The 14,824-nt window shown below is 43.0% G+C and overlaps 2 protein-coding genes across 2 annotated transcripts in view; one reads left to right on the forward strand and one right to left on the reverse strand.

Annotated features, from left to right (window-relative positions):
- Positions 1 to 890, forward strand: part of LOC143138633 (uncharacterized) — a 4,361-nt gene extending 3,471 nt beyond the window's left edge. Inside the window, exon 2 of the mRNA XM_076299063.1 lies at positions 795 to 890. Within this exon, the coding sequence (XP_076155178.1) occupies positions 795 to 890 (96 nt within the window). The remainder of the gene's footprint in view (positions 1 to 794) is intronic.
- A 2,335-nt stretch (positions 891 to 3,225) lies between these two features.
- LOC143140826 (aminopeptidase N-like) lies at positions 3,226 to 12,848 on the reverse strand. Its single transcript, XM_076301948.1, has 19 exons — positions 12,710 to 12,848; positions 12,477 to 12,613; positions 12,132 to 12,258; positions 11,864 to 12,018; positions 11,663 to 11,776; positions 10,994 to 11,137; positions 9,127 to 9,192; positions 8,676 to 8,741; positions 6,816 to 6,988; positions 6,455 to 6,531; positions 6,143 to 6,276; positions 5,348 to 5,403; positions 5,100 to 5,247; positions 4,873 to 4,964; positions 4,667 to 4,777; positions 4,017 to 4,184; positions 3,713 to 3,850; positions 3,526 to 3,607; positions 3,226 to 3,375 (listed from the first exon to the last, which is right to left on the reverse strand). Exons 1-19 carry the CDS (start codon positions 12,831 to 12,833, stop codon positions 3,226 to 3,228), a joined length of 2,262 nt encoding a protein of 753 aa, XP_076158063.1. The 5' UTR covers positions 12,834 to 12,848.
- Between the last annotated feature and the right edge of the window lie 1,976 nt (positions 12,849 to 14,824).

Genomic DNA, 14,824 nt, shown 5'->3' on the forward strand with positions numbered 1-14,824 from the left:
TACACACACACACACTCTCTCTCTCGCTCTCTCTCTCACACACACACACACACACAAATCCACCAAGAGAAGGGTCACAATATCAATCTTATTTATGTTTTAAATCAGAGCGAAACCAGTTTAGTACATATTGAAAATTGATTATGATGACCAAAGAGCAAAAGTCCATTGAAGCTACATGTTGTCTTTGTACAGTACCATGTGTCTAAACTACTGCCCATCACTGTCACTTGCAAATTTCTATTGCTCTCTCGATTGTACTTTAATCAAAACAGACATGTCAAAATAGACATTTTCTTATAGTAATCACACACATTTTGGAGAGTCCCAGAACCATTTTCATGTGTCATGACTCATGAGAAGAGCTGACCTCAGTCACCCTTGTGAGGGTGTGAAGTTGACAGCTGGTAGTCTCACAGGCAGGGGCAAAAGTGTGTGTGAGAGAATAGCTGTGAGAGACGACTAGCCCATTTCTGCACACACACACACACACACACACACACACACACACACCACACACAAACACCACAAACACCACACACACACCTTAGCCCTCTCCAACTAAAACTAAAACCACTTCACAAGCAATGCTAATACATCACATAACATCATAACATACTGCTGCAATTCCAAAGTCCAAATGATCAACACAAAAAAGGTACAGTGATACAGCGAGATTGCAGAAATCAGATCCAGTATGAAGTAACTATTTCCTTTCTCCTTGATCCGGTCTGTCATGGTTGTCCTGTGGTTGTCACCTTCCACCTGTCTCTCTCTGGGCTCCTCTCCCACAGCCCCCTGCCGGCACTCACACGTCCAGAGTGGACCTCCAGAGCCAGAGGGTCATCGCTGGAGGTGTCACATGGCCCCTCCCATCAGGGGATAAATGAGGAGGGCTCACCCAGTCCAGCAGCACCCACTCTGCCTCTCAGCACAAACACACACACACACAGACACAAGGGCACGTCTCCTTGCAGACATCATGGACATGCAGTTCTCCGATCTCTTCTTTCAGGATTGTCAGTTGCCGCTCGACTTTGACTTTGACTCGGTCTCTGATGCTGGCTACCACAGCGCCTGTGATGGCCTGTCACCGACCTCGTCAGTGGACTCCAGCTGCTTTTCCCCTTCAGAGCTCCACTCTGGGGGCTGCGGCTGGTCCTCTCCCCTGTCCTCAATCTGGAACTCCAGAGGCGCAGATGTCAGCGGACACACTGTCCAGATCCAGTTTCCAGCATGCTCGGGGAGCCAGGAGCAGACGGTAGGCTTCCAGCAGCAGGAACAAGCTCAGACATCCAGCATCCAACCCATCCAGCTTCCTGCAGTGCCCAGCCTCCAGCAGCAGAGGGCGGTGTTCCCTCTTCAGGAGCAGACCCGATCGTTTCAGCCACAGGATGAGAGGCGGTCCTGCTGTCGGTCCAGGTATCCCACACGGAAGAGACAGAGCGCCAGCGAGAAGGAGAAGCTGCGCATGAGGGACCTGACCAAAGCGCTGCATCACCTCCGCACCTATCTGCCCCCCTCCGTGGCCCCGGCCGGACAGACCCTCACCAAGATCCAGACACTGCGCCTCGCTATCCGCTACATCGCTCACCTGTCCATACAGGTACAGGTGGGCCATGTGGACATGGGTGTGAGGATGGAGCGTGGAATGGACGCCCGCCAAAGCCCAGCCCAGGCTCATGGAGAGGCGTACCCTCAGGTGGACAGCCCAGCCCAACACATCCAGTACTCTCAGCACCAGTCCACAAACCACTGGAGCCACCATAGAGATCAGTATACTCACCGTTTTGAGCAGTACGCCCTTATTCAACAGAGCCAGCAGACAATCACAAACTGCCAGACTTCAGCTTTACAGCAAGACATGATATCATATCAGGTAAAAACTATCAAACTTATCGAAACCCAATTGCTCAGCAGAAATTGGTTGCTCTTTTATTTTGAATTATCTTCAGAAATGAATCATTTGTTTCAGATTGGTACAGATCAACAATGAAATGTAATAATAACTATTATTTCTGAGGTTATTTAATATTAAGTGCAAATAATGAAAAAGCAAAACAATAACACAGTTTTATCTTCTCCACAGAAAGAAAACCTGGTGCAAATAAGTCATGGATTCTAGCAACCCCATCAGCTCTAAGGAAGAAAATAATTTCACTTTCAGTGCCTGTTGCAAGACAAAGACATTTCCTGAACTGGCTTGTTCACTGCCAAGGTGGTCATGTGTCTACCTACCTGTGAAATTAATATATTTGTAGCTATATTTTTCTACTGACTGTAAATATCACGCAGAGTATATATATGTAAAATAAACTTTAAGATGTATAGAGATTTGTTGTCATTTCTAAGCAAAGGCAGTTCACAGATATTCTGAAAGAAAAACACTTATCATGATCCCATTTTGAACGAGTTCTTAGAATAAGCAATGTACTATTTTCAAAAACAATCTCAGTTGTTGAGTACTAATGCCTTTTTTATTCATACACTGGCTAACCACAAGAATATAAATTACTTTAAAGGTACAGAGATACATTTTTGATGACCTAAAACACAGAAAGAATAAAAAGCAGCAGAAGCATAGGGCCCTTATGGTGGGCAAAGTGCAACGTCCATCACCATGAAAAGTTGGCTATCAACTCTAGCTATCCTGTGGCATGTGGAAGCATTGAGGTGACTCATCCATATCTGTAGTTACTGTCTTGCCCATTAGCAAATAGATTTCACCTCGTTAAATTACAATACAACTTTGTCCAACATCAAATGAAGGCCCTTAGAAAAACACTCAATGTTCAGGCTTTGTTTGAAATGCACACATTACTCTTGCATTGCATTTTTACAGCATTTCCAATGAGGCCGTGGCATTCCTGATGACATGGTTTACAGCCTCTATCACAACAGCAGTGAAGTGCTAATTGCACACCTGCTGAGAGCTGGAAAGGCTTTAGGGTTTTAACACTCAGCTGGGTGTCCTCTGACAGCCAGGTGAAAGAAGAGAAGGTGTGTGTGTGTGTGTGTGTGTGTGGGGGGGGGGGGGGGGTACTATACTCTGGTCTTTACGCAACACACGCAACTCTGATCTATCATGAGGATCGCCACCAACCTTTTAGGTGGAAAAAGTAGAATATTTCTGTTTTTTTTTATCATGTGCTTCCATAAACAACAGTTGCTAAATTCCTACACCGGATAATTAGGGAATGCTCATTTAACTCTGTGAAGTGTTGATTATGTGTGTTGGATGAACCAGTCTTTGATCTCGTCCTGGTTTGCAGCCACCCATCTGATGTTGGCACGCGTCTTCTCCAGAGCCTGCTCGAGGGCAGTGGTGCCAGACCCGAACCCAATGTCCGAGTTGTCCATCATAAACTTCTCCAGCTTTAAACAATAAAAAATGAAAGAAAGGAAACATATTCATATCAGTGGCAGTACATATCAGTGTCAGTGCACCAGGAAAAACAACGAATGATGATGAATGATACTGTAACAAACTGTTCTCTAGAAAAGGTGCGTAACACACATGCATACCTCATCCAGCTCTGCTTGTGTGGAGAAGCTTGCGGTCACACCACTTATAAGACTTGCGAATGAAAAAGATCCGCTTCCATATCTAGGAGATATGACACACACACATCACATGAACACCTTAATGTCTCCTCCAGCTGCAGCTGTATATGTATACTGGTGTAGTAGTGGTATATTAGGCCAAACGTACTGTGTGATATACCGCCAGTTGTCTCTCACAAAGTTCCAAGCCAACGTCTGCCCATGCACATTACTGGCAACAGCCACGATAACAGTAGTAGCATCTTGTTTTCGAATTTTGGCGGAGTCCAGCGTGTAGTTCAAATATCTGAAGTAAAGAAATGCAATAGACTGCAGGTGATCCATTTCATATCTTACATTTCATATCTTACATGGCTAGAGAAAAGTATAACCTCACATTATATCTTTAAATGCCATTGTTTGATATACTAAGAAACTCTGTAGTGGCTCCAAGGCCTACAGTATAGTCTCACTGGTTTAGAAGTGCAGTGTCTTTAGTGCAGGCCAGGGCTGCCATGAGTTTGTTTGCCTCTATGGCGATGGAAGCATTCTGGAACATCTTCCAGCCAAAGTTCCACTGGTCATCGCCTCCACTGGCGATGGCACTGCAGTAGACCGTGGCTCTGAGGTTGGGGTGGATCCTGGCATAGAAAACAAATGCAATCCTTGAAATGTATGTGCTTCAATGTAGTTTTTAAAACAATGAATACATCTTGGTGCATTGCAGCGACAGTCTAATAAAGGTGCACCATGCAAGTGTGAAGTATTTTGGTTTGTATATGTGTTTTATTAATCATAAAGTGCTTGGACACAAGAAAAGAATATTGTGAGTCTGAATGCCTGAATGATGTGCTTTTAAACAATCAAATGTATTGCTTTTGTATTTGCCTACAGAAACATTAAAGCCAACACCCACTGGCGGCGTCTGACGCACGTCAAGTGACACCAACGTTTAGAACTTCACTACTTTTAACAGAGCAAAGCCCACTGGTACCGTCTGACATGCGTCAATGGCAAAGTTTAGAAAATTGTTCAGCATCAAACCCATAGACGCGAATGTCGTCGCCAGTGGACGTTGGCCTTTACTTTTTCACTCATGAATCAACGCTAACCCTTGACTCACATGTTCTTCTGAGGCTGTGCCATCCACTGGCTGTACCAGGTTAAAGTGAGATTCTGGCAGCCATCAACCCCAGTGCTACAGGCCACTCGTAGAGCATTAACCTGGTTGTATCTGCAAACAGAGAGAGAGAGGCATGGAAGCTCATAGAGAAATAACCACTTAATTTTCTACATGTATAATCCCAAAAATAATCATAAATTACTGACTGTTCGGTGTGGCCTTCGGGTATGTCTGACCAATCTAAAGTGATGTTCTTGAAGTAAGCATATAGGGGCTCCACTTGTTTCTTTAGATATCCCTGAGTGATATACAAATATAGTCAGTCATATAGTCTTGTAATGCTGCTGCTTCAGACACACACACACACACACACACACACACACACACACACACACACACACACACACACACACACACACACAAAACAACCCACCTGCAACAAGTCATACACTTCTGTTCCATCAAACATGAGGTAAAAGTAATCCAGATTCTTCAATGCTGTCTCCCATGGCATATACTCCCTCTCAGTAATGAGGTATCTTGTTGTGTTCAGAGCTGCACTCATTGGGATTATTTTAGCCCTTGAGATGAGAGAACAGGCAAATACTGGGAGTTAAAGTGCTACAGATCAGTTATTGATGACAGCTACTAAACGGACAGAGACATGGAAGAATTTCTGACCTTGCAAGATTGAAAGCATCATCTACAAGTTGTGCTCTGTTAATGACAGGGATAACCTGCAAAAAATGAAAGATGGGTATGTTTTTCTATCCGCACACTACAAATTACCAAAGTAGCTTTGCTTGGAAAAACAATTTGGAAATTGCTGTGGTTATACATATGATTGGGCTATGTCTTGCTATATATGCTAATTTCAGCTGTTCTATGAGATTTACCAATTAAAGGTGCTCTAAGCGATGCCACACGTTTTTTAGGCTAAAACATTTTATGTCACTTACTGCAAACATCGCCTAACCAACCGCTAGCTGTCTGGGTCCTGAATACACTGTAAAAAAACGCGATCTCTGTGGACAGCCCAGGCTCTAAAAACAACCTGGGCAAACCTAGCCCATAAAAACATAAACTGTTCCAGCAAATCACAGACGAGATGCACGTTAAGGAGAGTTTCAATTGCACGGGAACAGCACGGGAGGGAGGGAGAGGAAGTAGCGAGCTTGCTCTCTGTTTTGTTTGAAAGTCAACAGATGTGACGTTACCCAGCATGGCTTAGAGCACCTTTAACCCCCAAAGCTCTCAATCTCAGACTGACATTAATTCTTCAAAAGGTAGAAAAACCCAACTTCAAAAAGTCAAAGTCCTTCCACCACACATTTGTTCAATCCATCCCCTAAACCAGCTAATTCTAATTACCACAGGTAATCAGATCAGATGAGTTAATGAGTGAAAGCAGAATTAACACAGTTAATGAGTTACTCGATAAGTATTTAACATGAGTTGTTATGGCATGGCCTTCACCTGATGATCCGCACGGAGCTGGTTCAGAAGTTTATCCCAGTTTGCAGTGTCATAATTCACTCTGTAGTACCCAGTAACATTAATGTTCGCCAGCAACCACTGCTCTCCAGTCGTTTTCATTGCACTATAACCAGCTGCAATATACAAACACACAATAATCAACCAAAAAGTAAATCATGTTGATCACTCCATTAAACAAGCTAAGTAGAACACCTAACACTAAATTATACAACCACTTAGGCAAACAGGATAAATACAAAATAAAATAATGTTTGAGAAATGCTGAGGTAAGTGAGAAGTGTACTAGCCTACCACTTTTCTCCATGAGCCAAGAGAGTTCATCATTCCCTCCAGTCTTCATCCACTTTATGGGAACTATCCACTGATACCTACAGATACAGAGATCAAATGCACACAGCAACTTATGAATAAAGCACCTGCAGGTAGGCTATTATTCTTGACCGTTTCTGAATAAATTATTATTTTCTCACGTGTCCATTATCTTATACTGGTATCAAGTATCACTGCTCAAGCAGTTAATACTCTAATAAAATACAGTATAAGCACATGAAATGTTGCCATTAAATTTGTGGCGGTTGTATCTTAAAAGCACAAGTTAGCAAGCTAGCTGGGATATTGTTGTAACTCATTTTAGTATTTAGCAGTAGGCTACTTGAACTCAGATGGTCTCTCCACTACAGAGTCAGGGTCCAGCAGGAAGTGTTGCTGGGATACAGTTCCAGTGGCGGTATCTATGGAGACCACAGGGAAGCCCATCTGGAGGACCCAGCGGTTCATGATTTCATGGACTGTTGCTGGCAAATTGGTTCCAGTCTCTTTAACGGCCTGCAAGACAAAGGTTGAAGTGTGATTGTATGAGAAACCAGAGCAATATGTGTTCTCACCTAAAAGTAAAGTTAGATCAGCAGGAGCGGTTATGTTTATTTATCCTCCTTACCAGGGTAGGAATTTCACGGCCATGGCCGTCGTTGCCCCTTGCGTTGGCCGTGAAGCCCCTTTGAAAACCATAGGTTTACAGGCCACGGTGGCCTTGGTGCCCCCTTCTTTCAATATTCTGCTTTGCGTCCTACTAATAGCGATTTTTATTTAGCATGTGGCCTGTCAAAATAATCTTAGCATTCACAGCGCAAATTAATTTAGTCTTTTACGCAGTGGAGAAAGTGACAGCGCAAGAAAGAAAGTGCGTCCAAATTCACCCATTCTTCTCAGTTGAACTACCCGCAGAGTAGCCTATTCATCACACAGACATCACAAGTATCACATGAAAGAGCTTTTTCTCAGCTTTTAAACGATGTAAGCCGATAATTGTGGTGTTGAACGGTTCACGATAAAAGTAAATAATATAATTCAATTTAATCATACATTCTACTGAAGGTTTTGCGTCCATGATCTCCCTACCCATTCATCTCGGTGGAATACTTCACGAACCCGTCTTTTAACACATGACAAACCACATATCAGAATAAACAGCAGACCTTACCGAACACAAAGGTGTAAAGCAGTCCCCTGTACAGTTAGCCGTTCCAGAGTAATCCAGTTTTGAATTTGCAGTAAATTTCGACATGCATGGATGTCTCCAAATTTGGGCTTTAAGTTTTACAATGTGTTTAAATTGTTCCACATTATTTCATAACGGGCCAAATACAAAATAAATGTTACAAATATCGCCTAGATATTGGTAAATCAGAGGACAGCTGACTAAGAGTTTGTGAAAGTAGCCTTAATGATCACAAAATGCTAAGCATGCATCTAGGCTATTTGAGTTTCTTAAAGCTGAGCTGTGCTTCAATTTAAATTGTTCAATACATGATTTCATAGCAGGCCAAATATAAAATAAATGTTATATATAGCCTAGATATCTGTAATTATTAGATGATCAGATGATTTACAGTTATGTAATATGTCATGTTTCATGTTTTTGTAATGTTTCATACAGTGATGCAGGTCTACTGCAGTGAATAGGCTAAATACAACTTTGATCATTTTTATAGCCTACTACTGTATAGTTAACTTTGGCCTTGGTGCCCTGACATGTGGCCGTTGTGCCCCCCACCAAATATGCCCAACTGAAGGCAAAGTGGCCTTGCCCCCAGAATGGTGAAATTCCAAGCCTGCTCCTTACCCAGTCAGGCTATCCTGGATCTCCTGCAGCTACTGTACACCTGAAGGAGGCATTTACTCTTGTGTTCCATATAAATAGCTTATTGGCAGTACAATAGGATACTTACTGCAATTGAATACTACATGCTAGTCACAGAGATATTTTGGGTTGACGGCATTTGTTTTTTATTGTTGTTAAAATGTGCTATAATAAGCTATTAAAATAAAACATGACTTGGCGGGGGAGGATTAAACAAGGGATTTTACAACCCAGTTACAGTCCCATAAAACACCAGAGGTGATAATTAAACACATAGGAGACACTGGTAACTATTTATACATCCATCCATCCATCACATCTATACATTAAAGAATAGGTAAAGAATATTAGGAAAGTCAGCAGTGCGCTCACCTGCTGTAGATGATTCCACAGGTCTGACCCTTCTGTGTTACTGTAGGCAAATTCATTCAGATATGTCTGCACATGGATAAAACACAGACATACATTAACACATATCAAACATCTACACCAAGCACAAAGATACCACACACACAGGGGCGGTTTCTTATGGCCAGTATGGGAAAGGGCAGCACGAGCGCTGTGGGGGGTGGTCACCCTGGACGTCATACTAGGTAGGACCGCCACCACACACACACACACACACACACACACACACACACACGTATTACACATTATAAGAACCAAACCTATTTTAAACACTACACATGTCTGCACATGGATCATTTTCTGTATTACACCCCCCAGTTTTTTTCTCCTTGCAAACATGTAATACTTTGGTAGCAAACAGCACTGGATTGCCGTATGGCAACAACGCCTTTGTATAATCTCAACAAGCACTCACTTTGAGACCCTGGAGGAACACAGGCTCCGTGAGGAAGTCAGACAGCATCCGCAAAACTGAGGCCCCCTGGAGAAGGACAACATGATGTAGTTATGCATGAAATCAGCCATGTAACCTGCAGGCTTAGACGTATAGATTGCATTCACAGGATGTATCTTTGCACACAGTCAATCATGTGTGTGTGTGTGTGTGTCTCTCTCTCTCTCTCTCTCTCTGTATGTGTGTGTGTGTGTGTGTGTCTCTCTCTCTCTCTCTCTCTGTACAGTTTTCTCCTGTGCCTACGATATTTAATCCAGTGTTTTGTCAAGTTGCAAAATGCTATTCGTTTTAACGAATGTTTATGATAGTATGAAGTACTCTTTGTATAGGGTATCTTAATTGCTTTATACTCAATACTTGACCAATGGCTATTGCATCTGTCTATGTGAGAATGTGGCATGTGATCTACTGTGTAGGCTTCATAAAATAAAATAAACAGATTGCTAATGGCCTACTACAAGCTGATCTGGGGTGCGTTTCCCGTACAACTACGGAGGTTAGCTTTTTACTAACAGGATGCATCCTTCAACTAACCAACATGTAAGTTACGACTGTTTCCCAAAACTGTCGTACTTACATAGTACTGTAAGTTTGGACCACGATAGTTTCCAAACTTCAGTAGTCTGGACTAAGGTGGTTAATGACGTTTAGTAGCACGTGAACGAGCACCTGCACATACTTCTGTGGCGCATTGCGTTAAGGCCGGCAGATGACAGCCGCCGTTCCACAGCAGTTACCAGTCCCCTGTCCAAGAGTTCGAATCTGGGTTAAGATTTTGACAACAATATTGACATCGTTGTTTACCTAAGTTTATCTTTTGTGCAGATCATATTATCAAAATCAGATTCAGCCTTCTTGGCTTGGTTTACATAAACTAACAAGGACCCCCCCCCCCCCCTATGAAAATCAAAGGCTACATATTCTCAGCTGACTCGTCGAAAAGTGCGCACCACCTTATTATTATCTGCAGGTGTGTGACTTACTTACGTGCACATGGCTGCAAATTGACTTTTAATTTATGTATTTTCTGCCTTGGGCATTTTAAAATATGGATGTATGGTGGTTAGAAGTGTAAATATCAATTAGAATTTGCAAACAAATAACTGGCGTCAGTGACGTCTTTGACATGAAGATCCCTGGAACTATGCTTCTACTAGCATTCTACCACAGGTCGAGAGGTGTAGTTGTAACTACACAACTTTACGATAGTGGTTGCGAACGTTCGTTGCTACTATGGTTTTGGGAAACACTAACGTAGTGTAACGATGCATTGGACTATGTAAGTTCCAAATATGAATGTAATTCTGCGGCATAAAGCAGATGTATTTGTTTATTGTACAGAAAAATAAAAATGACATGTCAAGCAGTCAATTGACTACATTGCAGTCAAGAAATAGGGCAAATTAATTTACGAAACCAAAACGTGGGTCATAGTTGTCTAAGCCTCTATAGCGTAGCCTGTTAAAAACGTCGCAGAAGCCTACCCAAGGATACAGATTAATTCTGAACAGTTATTTCTCTACTGGCTCAATTATCACACCACTGTTTTGATTTGCGTAGTTGCGTTAACCCAACACTGACAATAATGTAGACAGCAAATTTCGATTTCCGTTACCACCGTGTAGTCAAGCCTTAAGCCATAGCCTACCCAAGTAGCCTAAATCGAGGTAAATCGAGCTTTTTCAGATGGGGCGGCAGGCAGAGCGATGTACAGTGGCAGAGCAACGCACAGTGGTTGAAAGTGGTACTAAAGCTTCACGCCTCGTAATGCGCGAATGAAGTGGTCGTCCGTCCGTCCGTCCGTCCGTCTGTGTGTGTGTGTGATTACCTTGCTATAGGAGATGGCATCAAAGAGCTCACTGATCTGCTCAGGTCTTTGGATCTCCTCCTCTTTGGAGGACAAGGGATGAGAGGAGGCCAGGGCGTCCACTGCAAACACTCTGTGCACGTCGTCCAGGACAATCAGGTCTTTCTGTAGAGAGCAAGAGAGAGAGAGAGAGAGAGAGAGAGAGAGAGAGAGAGAGAGAGAGAGAGAGAGAGAGAGAGAGAGTGAGTAAGGCTGCATTACAGATTCATGTTAACTAGAACAAACCAGGTTAAATGGAACAATCCACAGTGATAATAATATACATCTACAACAAACCACTATCCATTTTTCATATTAGACAACACATCAGCATGTGTGCATGCGTGGGTCTGTATGGGATTACGTTTAAAGTGTGCATGCTTATGTGTTTGTGTATGCCAGTTAGTTTGCTATACCGTACATTTGTGTGTGTGTGTGTATGCCATTTAGTTTGATATACTATACGTTTGTGTGTGTGTTTGTGTATGACTTTTAGCTTGATATACCATGCATTTGCGTGTGTGTGTGTATATGCCATTTTGTTTGATATACTGTATGTTTGTGTGTGTGTGTGTGTGTGTGTATGTGTGAATGTCACTTAGTTTGATATGCCATACGTTGTTTGTGAGTGTGTGTCATTTAGGCACTCACCACATTCCAAGTAGGTTCTGCCCTATTGGCTCCAAGGTACGACACATAGGAAGCAAAGCCCTCATTTAACCAAACCTCATTCCACCATTTCAGGGTCACCAGGTTCCCAAACCACTGGGGAGAGAGACGTGTTCACTAGTTAAGCTGGTGACAGCTGATTTATAGATTATGGTGTATCATAAATTGTACGCTATAGAGTACCATGTGTGCCAGTTCATGAGCGATGATTGTAGCTGTTGTCTCTTTGTTCCTGTTGGACGACACATCTGGATCATAGAGTAGGTTGGCTTCTCTGTAGGTGACAAGACCCCAGTTCTCCATTGCCCCAAAGTAGAAATCAGGTAGTGCAATCTGGTCTTTTAGGAAAGGAACAGACAGATACAAATTTGAGGAAACTAAATATTATGACATTTCTATACAGCTCTGTAAGTGAGGCTATGTAAAGTGTCCATGCTCAACAATAATGCACCTGATTTAGAGAGAGGGTAGGGGATGTTGTAGTAATCCTCAAAGAACTTGAGCACAGGCACTGTCACATTCAGAGCATAGCTTCCATGGCCTTGAATGATGGCATTCTTACGAGCCCAGATCCTTATCTACAAACAGAAAGAGACTTTAAAGGTGCTACCCCCCACTTCCCCACCCCAGGTCCTGGGCAACATACTACCTCAAAATGGCTATTTCTTCATATTCTATTACATATAGTTAGCTCTGGTTAATCTTACATATTTGAATGTTTTTTAAACGTATATTTTAACTTATTGCACCTTGAAAGAGATATGAGAGAGGTGGTTTGTAATGTATTGTTACATACCGAAGTGTTGCCAGCCAGTGATGCCAAATGGTCAAAATCACTGACCACCAGTGCCAGTAAGTAGGTGGACATTTTCTTAGTCGGCTCAAAGGTGGTCTTGGTGACAGCCTGACCCTCAACAGTAGTATCCTCAATGGCTGGAAAACAAAAAAGAGATGTCTGGAATGAAGTTTAAATGCAGTAGTGTTAGATAGACTAAAACACATTAAGTTTCAAAGTGCTTATCAACAGACCAATTTCCATGCCGTTGGACAGGGCCAATGTCCCTGGCTTGTGAAGGACAGTGATGTGGAAGACCGCTTTCATGGCCGGCTCATCAAAGCATGGGAAGGTTTTCCTGGCGTGGGTCGGGTGCATCTGACTGGTGGCCACCACCCTTTAAGATGAGTACAAAAAGCCACATATCAGTTCAAGAACCTTTACATTTAGTTGGCAAATACAATTAGATGGTCACAATTAGAGCACTCTGTCAAGTATGGACATATTTTACCAATTTTGTAGTCTTGTCATTACTACCACACTAATGAAGTCTGGTGTTGGTCTCAGTAAATGTAATCTACATTTCATTGTTTTGTTGGTATATGAGTCTAAAGTAGTTTAACAATTAATATCAAACTCATATTGAAGATTAATATTAAAGATTAATATTATTTTGTGTTCGTACTGGGGAGGTTCTGATAACACATTGCATATCACGTGTGGCCAGTCACATGAATGGGCTCCTTGCCCAGCCAGCGTCAGATCCACTGACGTCATCCACAGAGCAAAGGTTGAAAAACACTGACAGATATCGGCATTAAAGATTTACCTCTCATCCCGAGATACTTCCCTTTGGCCTTGCAGTGTCTACTTACTGATTTTTTCCCCTCTGCCCTTGAGCATGACAGCAGAGATACAAAGTGCACACAGGTAAAAAACAAGTAATAGCACAGAGAGCTGAGACTTACTTTGTGACCCCATCCTCAGTGTACTCACTCCTGTAGAGCCCTTCCAGGTCATCGGAGAGCTCTCCCGAAAACTCGGTGTGCAAGTCGTAATCCTGGCCAGCCTTGACCACCCCATTCAGCTGCACCACCAGGTACTGCGTGGGCTCGTGGAGCCAGGTCTTGCGGATGGCCGGGGCCGTGCCACGGAGGGCGGTGAGCTTCACCAGGTGCCCATCCGAGTCCAGGGTGGACAGCTTCAGCTGCTTGCAGTGGAGGAGGATGAGGTTGGTGTCACGGAGGCTTCTGAACCGGACAGTGGAGTGTCCCGTGAAGATGTACAAGCCATCGGCGTCGGGGTCCAGCCGTGGCCACAGCGTCACGTCGTAACGCTCGGGCACCAGGGTGTCGGGGAGCCGGTAGTGGTCCCACTTGTTGGTGGGAGGCGGGAAGCTGGTGAGCTGGTACACCCACAGACCCACGATGGTGGACACGCAGACCAGCGCCATTGTCGCCAGCATGACCCAGACCCTTTTGCCGTCGCAGCACAACACCATCTTTCCACTCAGGCCAAAACTCCCCGGGAGAAAGAAACCCTGCGTCTGGTCACCTCTCCAGTGAAGTGCCAGCCACCGGCAGTCCCCTCTTCCTACACACACCTTAGAAATGGCTAATCCATTAACCACACCGTAGGCTGCCTGGTGGAAAAGATGTGATAAAGGCTCACATGCTGATAGTGCTTTATTATGATGCTCCATTGGCATGTTTACACTCAACCCATCCATCACGTCATGAGGCCTGCGCTGCGCTGATGGGAACCAGGTCCCAAGGCCTCATGAGGCCTACTGCCAGTGTCACAGCGTGGGGCAGGGCATAGTTCAGGTGTCAAAGGACTATTAGCTCAAATGAATAATCTGGTGGTCTCACAGTACACCATTAAAAGAGCACAGGGTCTCATGTTTTGTACTTTGTACCTAGTGCTGTATGTCCTAGTGATAGTCTTGAACGTTAAAGAAAAACTAACCTTTTAAACCATTCTTTATCTGTGTACTTAATTTAACTTATCCTTATTTAGTTTTTTTTACTATTATTATTATTATTATTATTATTATTATTATTATTAACTAATCTCTTCTTTTGTATTTGTTGTTAAACCATAATTGATGCTCATTGAAGTGTATTGTTTAGGCCGGCTACTATTGCTTATTGTTATGATGATAAAAGTGCCTGTTAAGTAATTATAACCACATCCACCCTATATGTAATTATAACCATATACCACATGAGCTATAAGTCATAGAATATCATAAGAATAAATAAATATCCTGAATCCACAGTTCAAGAAGTTCATATTAGACAATTATCTTCACCGATTTTGATCACAACAACTGTGTTACAAATAGTATTATCAAACTTGTATCAAAA

Source organism: Alosa pseudoharengus, unplaced genomic scaffold, assembly GCF_046254945.1.
Source record: "Alosa pseudoharengus isolate Yale_2024_CS ecotype anadromous, Long Island Sound unplaced genomic scaffold, YU_APseudo_1.1 YU_APseudo_1.1_scf_10, whole genome shotgun sequence".
Classification (NCBI taxonomy): domain Eukaryota; kingdom Metazoa; phylum Chordata; class Actinopteri; order Clupeiformes; family Clupeidae; genus Alosa; species Alosa pseudoharengus.